The sequence below is a fragment of the Cetorhinus maximus genome, chromosome 20 (genome assembly GCF_964194155.1).
Source record: "Cetorhinus maximus chromosome 20, sCetMax3.hap1.1, whole genome shotgun sequence".
Lineage (NCBI taxonomy): Eukaryota > Metazoa > Chordata > Chondrichthyes > Lamniformes > Cetorhinidae > Cetorhinus > Cetorhinus maximus.
Genome location: NC_135898.1, coordinates 12,737,569 through 12,750,453, shown reverse-complemented (window position 1 = coordinate 12,750,453; position 12,885 = coordinate 12,737,569). Strand labels below are relative to the sequence as shown.

Here is a 12,885-nt window from a genome sequence, read left to right as displayed (position 1 = left end):
TTTATCCCAACTCTCTTTTTACTGTTAGCCAATCCTCTATCCATGCTAATATGTCACCCCCAATAGCATGTGCTCTTATCTTGTACAGTAACCTTTTATTTGGCATCTTATCGAATCTCTTTTTGAAATCCAAATACACTACATCTACTGGTTTCCCTTTACACACCTTGCTTGTTACATCCTCAAAGAACTCTAATAATTTTGCCAAACACGATTTCCTTTTCACAAAACCATTTTGGGCCTGCCTGACTGTGCTGTGATTTTCTAAATGTCCTTCTGCTACCTCCTTAATAATGATTCTAGCATTTTCCCGATGAGAGATATTTGACCAACTGGCCTATAGTTTCTTGCTTTATGTCTCTCTCCTTTCTTGAATAGTGATGTTACATTTGTGGTTTTCCAATCCACTGGGGCCTTTCCAGAATCTAGGGAATTTTGGAAGATTACAACCAATGAATCCACTATCTCTGCAGCCACTTCCTTTCAGACCCTAAGATGCAGGCCATCAGGTCCAGTGGACTTGTCAGCCTTTAGTCTCATTCATTCTCCCAGTAGCCAGTACAAGATGGTGTTGCATGCAACACTTGTACAGTTGTACCTGCCTTTTGTGACATTTTTAGATCCAAATGCATTCTATAAATGCATCTATTCTGTGGAATGTTGCCCTTTGTGTCGTTCCCCAGCACCATCCCATAGTCAGCCCTGCCTAGAAGAAGGTGCAGCCAGGTTTCAGGCCAGCTGACTGTTTCTGATCCTGCACATTGGTAAATTGTATACAGCCTGAGCTACATGTCTGCGTATAGCAGATGGCACAGGCCAGCGGCTGTCCTTCTGCTGACCCACAGTCCTGAAAATACAGGTCCCAACCATGACCTTTCCCTGGTAGGCCCACAAAAATGAACAGTGGCAAGTATGGTCCAACAGTTAACAATGGTTCTCGATCATCTTCCAAGCACCTTGCATCTTGCAGTGCCAGGTAAGGAATGACATGATTCTGACTGAGATGCTTCTGAAGAGTCTTCCAGTAAAATGGTTGGCCAGGCATTCCCACATCTTGTTGCGATGCCACAAGGGATCTACTGTCAAAGGCCTTTGAACCCATCTACCAAATTGAGGAGAAGTGCAGGTGCTGACAAGGCAGCATGGAAAGTCTCTCTGACAGCCTGACCAATCTGTCACCACTCTGCATCGCTTCCACTTTCCTTTCGACGCATCAGCTTGGAAGAACCCTGATCACACATTCCCTGGTGCCAATAAACGAAACTCGGAAATAATGGAAATAAATTTGCATAAAGGCCAAAGCGTCAGCAGTAAATAACAAACAAAAAAAGGCCCCTTAAGTAGGCTGAAACACTTACCTGCAGGATCTGCAGACCTCTTAGAGCCCCTTCTGCCTGCAGTCTGCCTGAGGCCTCCCTTCCTACCAGATTTCCATTGGTTTGATGGAGACTCAGTATGTAACCTGCCTGCAGAGCCTGCAGGCCCCCCTTTAAGTATGTAAAGGAAAGGCCTACCTGCTTCACTTGGCAATTTTGTGCAAAATTGCCCCTCTCTGAAAGTTCAGCCCTCCCCAAAATCAACATACAGTGGGTGGGGACATCAATCCCACTCCATTTCTGGCTCTCTGCTGCTCCACTTTTTAGTGCAAATGAATGGTAGAAAGACCAATATCAGCCCCAGTGAGTCACAGGTCATTAAAAAAGAAATAGGAACAGCTTCTAAACTTCCTTAGCACATCCCTCAGAACCATCTCAGCACGCTTCTCATTCAATACATCATCTTGAAATTCAACAACTGTTATTTTGGAAAATCCAGTTGCCAATTTAAAAATATCAACAACCCACAAAAATGACAATAAAATAGATGAATGCTTTGATGATATTGGTTGAGGGAAGAATATTGCCCACAAACCACGAGAATTACTTGCTGCCCTTCAAATCATGTTGTGGGAGATTCAGCTTCCATCTGAGCTATTGGAACAAGCAGACAGGGCTTTGGATCAATATCTCATCTGAAGGATGGCACCTCCAACAATGCAGCACTCCCTCAATATTGAAGTGCCAGCCCAGATACAGTACTGAACCCTGGAAAGGGACTTGCATCCACAGTCTATGACTCAGAGGTAAATGTGGTGAGTAAGAGATACCTTGGGAAGCAGTAAGGTACTTAATATGGAAGATATACTAGAAGGAGTCTGTAAACCTTCCATATGATCAAGTGGCCAGTGAGTTAAGGCCAATTGCAGGGAAAGACTGTTGGATATTGCTTCATTAAGACACTGTCAAGTGATATCATCTTCAATTGAAACCGACCCTTCTAACACACGGGGGAGTGAAAGTTCTGTGAAATATTATCCCAGATCCCAAATTGTGTGTGTGCTTCAGACAGAGGTCTGTCTCACAGAACCTGGCACAGGTCTTTCCCTGGAGAGTAGGAGCCGCTCTGTTTGTTCTCTGGGTGCACAGCACCTGATTGGGCTACAGCATGTTGCCAATGAGTTCCGCTACACTGCCTCACATCATTAAGTGCTATTTTGCACCTGTGAATTATACTTTTTGATTTTCATACTAATATGATGGGAGGTGCTGGGAGGGGTGGTGAAATTAACAGTTGTGTTTTCTTGATTCCAGGAGAGTGCCTCGCCCTTTGTCTTTGTTTTTCTGCAATTTTCTCCCTCCCCAAAGGTGCTGGTGAGCAAAGGCACAGTTCCACACCTGTGATACCTCACCTGACTGGCTGCTCTTCAGAAGTGAATTTACAGCCTCTTTGTTAACAGATCTACTTACTGCACCATAATAGGGAAGCCTAATCCTCCGCTCACCAACAAATAGGCGCACATACGCTAGCATCTTCTAGCAGGATTTAGTAGACTGGCTGGGAACAGGAACCCAGGGTGATTTGTCCCCCTCAGTGGATTAGAGTGCTGACACCAATTATAGTGCCTATATTGATGCCTCAACTATAATTGGCTGACTCAGCACTGATCACACTTGAGACATTCAAAATATGTGTCGCTAGTATCACACCTGGTGGTGTATTTTACAACTCAGGGTGACAAGTGTCCTTGTTTTCAAAGATTTTCAGAGAGCAGATGATTCTGAGATGACCATCTAGTCTTAATTTTGAGCAGGTTTGGGTTGGGAGGTTGACAGGAAAAATAAAGGTAATTGATGATGGATTGTGTGCTCATCACATCTCTTCACCCTTGTGACACTCTGGAGGATTTTTGTTCCTCTTAGCAACCCAGTGGCTGATGCCAATTGTTTCCCCCTCTAATTTTACTGTAGCCAACTCCTTCAGGTCAGTGATTAAACTGACAAAATTATTTTACCATTTGGCCTCACTACACTATTGTGTTAACCTCTTTTTCAATTTGATATTGATCATTGCAGAAAACACAGAGGAACTCTGAAATTAGCAAATGGAGGAAATTAGATGGCAGATGGAAAGATTTTTACATTTAGGGTCTAAGGCCCATAATGTGTGATACCACCAAAATGAAAAGAGTAAAGAGAAAACACAATGTGAATCTGGAATGAATGGCTAGGTTGATACAAAGCTTTGGTTTTAAAAAGCCTGTGGACCATAGGAGAACGAAAGGAAGTTGAGGAGCTTTACCCATTTACTCTGCCTCTGCATGCAAGGGTCTAGAACACTACATTATAACACTATCTGCAAGATAGGACTCATTAACCACAGTTGTGATCTTATATTGAAACAGAAGTTAGTTCTGAAATCATTTCAAGATAATGGTCAAATGGTGCAGTACAACCAGATTTCCTCCTCGGTTGGTTACAATTGAATTGTGAAGTTATTTTAATCTAACCCACCTAGCAGGAATTAACAGGGTTGGATTAGGCACCAGTTTTATACCCCACCCAATGTTACTTTCCATTGAATCAATTACTTCCCTGTAAAAATGACCCCAGAAAAAAATCAAATACAGCAATGTCGTCCTGCTCCAGTTCGCACTTTTGTTATGGGTTAGCTGTAATCCAATTTGAGTACAGGGTCATACATCCCAAAGTGCATTGCAGAATAGTCAACATGATGTCATTGCCTTATTCTACAGTGAACTCTGAGATGACTTCCATGCTCATTAATGATTCAGCCTGCAAATGCATAAAACAGAAACTTTAAATTCAGCCTGCTTTAAAAGGTTATTGTCTCTAAACCAGAGTCTTCCACCAGCACAGCGTGATAATTGGTCCGCAGTATTTAACATTTCCCCAGCACAGGTTCAACTCAGTAAAACGGCAGGATGCTTAGTCCTGGTGCGCTGTTTGTTTATCTAGGACAGATCCAGAGTCATTCCTTATTATAGGGAGTGTCTATCTATAAGCATGCTATGATCTAAATACAAGACAAAGAGTGGCTGATCTGCCAATGGTCATTCCTTACCTGCACATCACTTCATGTGTGAGAAGTACCCGGCACATTTCTGGGTTTTTATTTTGACCCTCGTAGATTATCGGCTGCAATGGAAGTTAGAGAATGGTTGGTAACCTCAGAAACACATAGAAGGTAAAGAAAATTAGGAACAAGAGAAGTCCTTTGGGCTCATCATCATCCAGACCATCATTCCCTCCAAACTACCTTCCCACCAGATCCTTCAATCCTTTCTCTCTGCAGAAAAACATCTAATCACGTCTTTGTCTACTTCAGGGCTCTTCCCTGATATCTTTTTCCATAGTTCAGGTATCCTTAGGGTGAGCATGTCCTGCATGACCTACCCCCTAATGCGTGTCCCTGATATTTGATCTCTTCACAGCAATGAATAATTTGAATGGCTCAATTTGTCAATTTCTTTTTTAATCTTGAAAACTTAATTTGATTCTCTTTAAACTCTTTTATCCCAAGAACATTCGCTCAACTTTCTGAGCATCTCCAGAAAACCTAAATATCCTGACACCTGGATTAAATTTGATTGTCTGCTTCTGTGCCCTCTCACTGTCAATGGCATCTTTCCAATTATTGAGTGGCCAGATGGGGTCTGACCCATGGCTTGTAAAGTAACAATGCAAACACTTAGATATGTGCTCCTAATAAGCGAAATAAATAATTGAAATAAGAGGAGTTAGAAATTGGTTCAAATTTGACTAAACCTATGGATCACAGGTTTACAATCAGTGATTGATGCTTCCTTTCAGCAGCTTGGCAGAACTTCTTTGTTGACGTCAAGGGATAATGTACACAGCTGTTAAATGTATCTAACACTTAGGGGACTAGGAGGTGCAGTGGCTTCGACACTATCCTTTCACCTCTGAGACCTGGGTTCCAATTCAACCCAGACTGACGGGATGAAAATTTCCTCTTGCTGTCAGCTATAACCATCCCCATGTGAAATGAGATCTGTCTGACTGTTGGCTGTAAGGGTCCCAAGTGAAATACATTTTGGGGGAGTTGCAACCCAGTTCCTAGTGGATGTGAGCCAACATCATAAGTGGCAATCTCACTCAGAATGGCTCCAGGCATGGCTGACCTAGAAGTGGGAGAAACTCACACTGGAGCTGTGGAGGGAATTGTGCTTGGAAAGTTAGACATTGTTGGGGCAGAGTAGAGGGAATTTACATTTGACATTAACTTTACATGGCTAAAAATGGGCATGTTTTCCAATCTTCAGCACAAAATAAATGAACGAGTTTAAACTAAAGATCCATCATGTTTGCATCACTGTATCATTTCTCACTAATTACCACCAAGTTGGCCCTAAGCAAAACCATCAGTGACACGTACTTTATAAATAGAATATATATAAGTAGTTCTGATAAAAGACCATCAATCTGAAACATCACCCTTGTTTCTCTTTCTTGGCTTGTTGAGAATTTCCAGCTTTTTTGGCTTGTATTTCAGACTTCTTACATCTGCATAATTTTTCCTTTGTATGTAGAAGGATACTGGTCACTTACAATTCACCTAAACACATTTGCCAAGCCAGCACATTTATTTTCCATGAATCATAATCACTGATGCTCACTGTGTATCACAATGGACAAAATCCTCTTCTCCAGGGCTGGGACTTTACAACCCCGCAGCGGCCTGTCTCTCCCCAACACCCCCCCCCCCACCCCCCCCCCCCCCCCCCCCCCCACCGGTGGATGTGGCACGTCATTAAATTTCTATTCAGTTCGACAGGACAGTAATATGCCACTGGGTGGGAGGGACTATAAAATCCTGGCCCAGGTTTCTTCCCTCCTCTTCTAAAAGTGTTGATGACATTTGTGCTGTTCTGCACCTGCTGATAACTTCAGTACCTTTCCTGAGAGTAAGTTTAGACAATGACTGTCAATGGGACATTTAAGCATGGGGATGTTACAGCAGAGCCTGATTCTCTCTATACATGCAAACCTGAACAATAGACAAGAGTTGGGGATGTTTCCCCTTCTGAGCCTTGGATTCAGAGATCACTTGTATGACCTCCCAGAGATGAACTAATTCAGTGTAGGCCAGACTGCATGTATTGCTCAGTTATGCACTGAGCAGTGCACTTATCTCAGGAGCCATGTTTATCTCGGGAGCAACTGGGAAGTTTTCCGATTTTCTATCTGAGATATCTGGGATTTTCTAATTCTGGCCTCCTGTGCATTCCCAATTTTAATCCCTCCACTACAGATGGCTGTGCCTTCAGCTGCCTAGGCCCCAGCTCTGGAAATCCCTCCCTAAGCCTCTCAACCACATTTACCCTACTTTCCTCCTTTAAGATGCTCCTCAACACCTACCTCTTTGACCAAGCTTTTGGTCATCTGTCCTAATATCACCTTGTATGGCTCAATGTCAAACTTTGCTTCACAACGCTCCTGTGAAGCACCTTAGGACGGTTTGTGTTAAAGACGCAATGTAAATGCAAGTTGCTGTTGTTCCTTTGACAAACTCAGCAAGAAAAATAAAGTTCAACGCCAAACTTTGATGAATTATTGAAAGAACTCTGAATGAAAGAAATGGAGACTAAACTGCAAATCAATTCAACATCTGTCTATTTGTCCAATTGTCATCCAACTTACATCCCTTTGGGTGGAGGGAGGGGGTGCAGTTTTTAAACTTTTATTTTATGGTTTGGTCAGCTTGTAAATAACCATATTTATAATTAAATAGTTATTTCCTTGCAAGTCACAAGGTCACATGACAGGCTCAGATGATGGGCGCCATTCAGATTCCATCCTTCTAGAATATCAGTACCACTGGCTTCCCATTGCAACATAGGTCGGTAAGAACCTCTGCTCTACACATGTAACGAATGGGGTCTGTTGTTTGTGTTATGCAATGATAGCCTTGCCTTTAATAGTGACCATATTAGATGATCAGAGCTGTCAACATGGTCTTGCACCGCTGCCGTTTCGTGTCACTGCCACTCAATTGCGTTCAAAGTAGAGATATTGGAAAACATTTAGAGGGTTATCTGTTATGCTCTTTTAGAGTGTCATGGATCACATAGACTAAAAGGCAAGCAATTTCTGTACCTGCTTGGTCACAGAATCGATGAGGCGCACGTACAGGTCTTGTTCCGTCCGCATACCTGCACAAAAGCAACACGTTAGCAACAAGAAACCTTCTGCTTCTTTAAAACCGATTCGGCAGAAAACGGGTCGCATTGATACCACCACTGCCTTTTCGCTGATCCAGACCATTACAGGGGAGTTACCTGTACCTTGAATAACTCCAGAGATTTTCCGATCCAGGCTATTGATCAAGGTTTGTGTGACCCAGAGCTTTCTAAATCCCTGTTGTATGTGTTACTAATTTGTTCCATGTCCCTGTCCCCCTCAGTCCTGTTGTTCAGAATATACCTTTCCAATCCCGTGCAGTATATTACATTCCTTATAAAGTCTCATCCCATTTATTGAAAAATCAGACTGGATTATAGAAGCAGTGAACTAACTAGTTTAAAATGACGACACGGTGCATGCAGCCTTTGGCGTAAAAAAACGGCGGCTCATTTTATAATTCAGTCCTTCATGAGGTTTACTTTTTAACGTGCTGAGAGGGTGTTATTCTCACCGTATTGACAAATGGCCCTGTTTTGTTCCAGTCTATTGGACGGAGGGAAATCATCATCCTGTTCTATCTGCGTACATGAAGCCAACAGGGAATCATCCAGCCCTCCCGCCGTTAGTTTAATGAGTGGGCAGCAGGTTGTCGGCCTTTTGAAACCTGCCCGTTCCCACACGAAATCAATGCTCAGGTCCCGATTTTAACTCTGTGCAAAAGTTGGATGGGTTTTAATGAGTTAAAATTTCGTCCGATCAGTCACTGCACTAACGCCAATTGAAAGATTGGGTAGAGTTTTAAAAATAAACTACAGCCCTCGTGTTTTAAAACTGTTTCAACTCAATAGCCAGCACAAAATTCTCTAGTTGCAGCTGGTGCTTAACTGGTTTGAGACATTTTCCTGCATCAGTTTATTTACGCGTTTAGAATTGCGCTGAACGTGGGTTAGCGAAAGTTGCCCCAGGCGCTTCGGGATGTTGCTGTCGAAAAAGGGAGAGATGAGCTGGTGGCCCCGGCTTAATCGCTGGACAGTCAGGACGGGCTTACCATTGCTGTAGAGCAGCTGCAGTTTGTAGTGCGTCCCGTTGTTAGTTTTGTCGTTCCCCGGCTCCTGAAAGAGAGATTTCACCAAATTTAGAGGATCACTTGGTCCGTCATCTTCGCACGAAGGTAATCATTGGGGAGCAAATTGCTGGATCGATGACCGAAAATCGATTTAATTTGGAGGAATTTAGTGCAGCAACAACACAAGCCCCACAACGATAGCAGTTTAATCCCCGCGTGACCCCAGCAACTCGCAGCCCCCTCTCCGCCCCACCCAAATGGAAAAGCCGAGACCCTTAAGAATCAACAGAAGGCATTTAAAGCATCGACGTCGCTTTTGAAATCCCAATAATTATATGGTCATCGTATTCTTAAAAGAAAAAGTATTCCTTCAAAATTGGTTTTGAACTGACGTGAAACTGACCAACACGAGCAGCGGTTGGGTGGGTTTTTACTCTATGTAAAGTTGGGCAAAGTTACACTAGTTATTTCTTTTTAAATCACCATAGAGAGTTTGACCCTTTTCGCCAGATATATTCGCAGCAAGTGCCCAAGGTTGAGCATTGAAACTCTTCGACCAATTTCAACAGATCATGTTCTTTGCATAATAAAAAAAAAAAATTCTATCAGATATCCAAGGTACAAGACCCCACTCCAGTGGTATATTCTCGTTGGCGCCAGCAGGTGAAGGATTCTTTAGGATTGAGAGAAAGAGAAAAATGCCCAGCGTCACCTCCTTTATCTCACCGCTTCGGTCTCAGATCAACGTCGAACTCAACGTTTGAGCTGGGTAAAAAGATCACCCCTCGGAGCTGAGTTTCTGTGAACTGGGTAGATATTCCCAGTCCCGGGGTTCTCGCTCAGCGAAACGCTGACAAACAGGAGCGGGGTCAGACTCTTGTGATCTGAGGATTGCAGGGTTGAAAACCGATCGATCACATGTAAAACGCAGCCTGTGGTTGCGATGGGGTAGAGAGCTGACAGAAAGCTCCGAGTGAATTATCATCCAGAGGCTATTATCCCCGGTTTCTAAACTTCGCGACTCAATTTTAGGACCGAACACTTCTGGGCGAGCGGCCCTAAGTATTCTTTTGATCACAATTAGTCTTTGAGACAAACGAAAGCTGTGTGATTAAAATGTCTGAAAGGGTTCGACACCTAAAAAGGACATTTATCGGGTTGAAATATTTTGATTTAACCCGAGGCGAAAGAGGTTTTGTTGCGGGTGAGCAACCCTGGAGCGTGTTTTGTTCAAAGAGAGCAGAAAGGCGAAGATGCTGAGATTGTAAAACAGCCCCCCTCTTTATTAAAAACAAACTTCCCACACATTGTCAGCACGATGGTCCAACCCCAGTTACTGGTAGTTATTTATTTTTGTCGCTCAGGCTAAGGTGTAAGTAAGCTGCGTTCTTTAACGTACCAGGTCTTTCTCCACGAAGTCTGTGAAAGTGGTTCTCTCGATCTCCACTGGCTGCCCCTGTCTGTCGTAAAGCGCCAGGACGAAGTGGAAAAAATTGGACTTTCGCAAGTTAGACGGGGGCTGCTTTTCGAAATGTGCTCTGGCCAGAGCCACGCCGCTGAGGAGGGAGGGAGAGAGAGAGTGTGTGAGAGAAACACTGATTAACTTCCCAAAAGGCGTGGAGACACAGTAATCGGGGACCGCGAATCTTGCGAATGGCCATTTACCAACTGAGCTGCATATATGCCTAGTCCGAATGCCAACTTTATTTCAAGATACAATGATAATACAAATGAGGGAAACAATGTGCGGGGCTGGACTTGGAGATGTGTCACCTCTGTTCATTCGGCAATTTTAAATTAAAGAAAAATGAAGAGAATCGGATGAGCGAAAGGAAGAAATAGAGGTGACAGGGAAACGAATGACAGCCTCGGTCAGAATTTGTCTTTCGAACTGATTCAATTGAGTTTGTATTTCTATGCGTTTCACGCACTGGTAACAATTATTTCAACTTTAAATACTTCCATTCTGCGCTCTTATTCAGCACCTGGGATGAAGGACTGTCATTTCCCATATACAGAATTACAGTCATCTTATGTGAAATGGTTAATAGATCGGAGGACAGTAAGTATGCTAGCGCAACCAATTACACTGACGGCAACATTTTTGAAAGATAATTACTCTTCAGATATAACTAGGAGATGTTTTTTTTTATGTTCGTAAGGGGCATCTCTGGAAGGGGAGGGGCATCAGAAAAAAGGGAACTTTTCTATCCAGAAAGAGAGCTAGGCAACAAAATTAAATATAAGAATATTAAGGTCAGAAATATCCAGTCAGAACATGACTGAGTCTGGCTGGAATGTAGAGGGGTACGGACGTGAGATGGAGTGAGAATTTCGACATCCCTGTTACATGTTAAAAGCAGCCAGGGATTATTATATGGTGACTCAAATTGTAGGGAATGGAGTCGCTCAGAGAGCATTTCGCCAGTGGGGTAAATAATTCTGCACCATTCTACAGACCTGACGGGTGTGCCGATGACTGACTTCGTTTTGAAAAATATTGTTCTCTGTCTCATGTTATTTGGGTTTTGAGAAATTATTTTGACTTTTCAAAAATGAGTTCACGTTAGAAATCGAACAGTCGGGAAAAAAAAAGATTGCGTGTATTCCGATGTCAACCCCATTTCAAATTATAGACTCTCAAGGTTAAAAAAAATCATATTTTAATACGCCTTTTAAAATGTTAGTGAAGGTCTTAAGATTTTTGCGTATTTTTATTTATAAATAACCATTGATAACAATGTTGCTGGAAAGTGCGAGCGGTTGTTTTAGATTGAGTGTGGACATAATTATCTCTTAAGTGTGTGAAACAGTTCATTTCAGGTTGTCAGTTGTACGACCGTCTCACGCGTGTGTGTGTGTTTGTGTGTCCTTAAAATATCATCGGTGTACTTTGATGTCCTTAATTCCTGCTACACCTGAGAGGGGTATTCACCAAACCTTAGCCAAAGATTCTAGCCCAACAATCCTGAGAAAAAGATTGAAAAAGTCATTTCAAATTTGCTTTTTTGCCCTTGCCTTCCTTAAACTGTGTGGTAAACGTTCAGCGCTCCACTTTATTAACCCGTTATTTAACATTTTCTGGTACAGCGTTTACCTTATCATGAGAAATCTCGCACAGTACAACTGGGGATGGCAGTTGTACCGCAGGGACAACTGGAAGTGTCGCTTTCTAGTTTCATAAAATTGATTCTCTCCCCTCCAAACACCCGCCTTCCCCCACCGCCCCCAACCCCTCTCTCTCTCTCTCACACGCACACACACACACACATACTAAATTGTAATTTCTCGTCGGCTGAATTTAAAATGTCGAGGACTGAAAGGGAATGCATTACTTGTATGTTGCTCCACGTAATAAGTTAACGGGACTCTGCAGTTTTTAAGCAGTGCGAAAGGGAGAGGGCGGGTGTTACTTTGCAATGCGGTTGTCAACCTAGCTAAGGATTATTTCAACTGACACTCAGCCTATCGTGTAGATTTAGTTTAAATTTGTCCTTTACTGTACCTCTGCGCCGCTACATTGGCGGCCACCACCCCTACGGTCCGGACCCAAGATCGAACAGCGTCCATTCCGCTCCCGGTCGATTTGTCCTTGATATCAGCCCCTCCTCTAGGTAAATGCTCCTGAATCCCAAACATTTAAAGTAATAGTTAAGAATTAACACTTTTTAATCTTAAAAAAAGAAAGAACGATTGCAGAATCCTTCACGAGTGGAAAATCCCAGAATAGAAAGCGCCGTGTTTCTCTCACACTGTTCAAGTTACACCGATTTGGTTAAAAGTTGTTCTAAAAAGATCTCCAATGCCACAAGAGTTCGCTGAGGCGGTTAGCAGTCAAGTTTTTTTTGGAGATTTATCCTCCTCTGGGTGCTGTCATCCTTCAAGCAGAAAACCATCGAGGAATCGATCACGGGCTAACAAGCTTCATCCGCCTGCTGAAGGCGGGGGAGACATTGATCCGCACACAAACACACACACACACAAACAGAGAATGTCCTTAATCCAGGGCGGTGGAGATGCAGAGGTGAGGGGCCTTAAGAGTCTTTCACCGGCTCTGACATCTATAGCTCCATCCCGCAAAGTCCTGACTCTAATGAATGATTCCCTTTGCGGGAGGGCCACGGCAGTAACTGACAGCTCCGAGGGTGTGGAGGAGGAGTTCCTGCTAACATAGATGCTTTCTGAATCAGCGTTGGCTATTTTCAGATTGGATAAAGTAGGCGATTTATGCACGCCTTTTCTCCCAGCTGTCACCAATAGGAGGCACATTATTACCATAATATAGGGATGGAATGTGGAAAGTCAGTTAAAACAGTCTTAATCCAAAGATTCACG

General features: G+C 43.1%; 1 protein-coding gene across 3 annotated transcripts in view; it reads right to left on the bottom strand.

Moving 5' to 3' along the window:
• The window catches only part of LOC144694851 (transcription factor COE2), a 257,043-nt gene extending 244,364 nt beyond the window's left edge, over positions 1-12,679 (bottom strand). For all 3 annotated transcript variants that reach the window (XM_078565496.1, XM_078565497.1, XM_078565498.1), the window contains exons 1-5: positions 12,056-12,679; positions 9,950-10,106; positions 8,533-8,596; positions 7,458-7,513; positions 4,402-4,475 (exon numbers count right to left, since the gene is read on the bottom strand). In XM_078565496.1, coding sequence (XP_078421622.1) covers positions 4,402-4,475; positions 7,458-7,513; positions 8,533-8,596; positions 9,950-10,106; positions 12,056-12,189 — 485 coding nt within the window. In that variant the 5' untranslated portion in view covers positions 12,190-12,679. The remainder of the gene's footprint in view (positions 1-4,401; positions 4,476-7,457; positions 7,514-8,532; positions 8,597-9,949; positions 10,107-12,055) is intronic.
• Between the last annotated feature and the right edge of the window lie 206 nt (positions 12,680-12,885).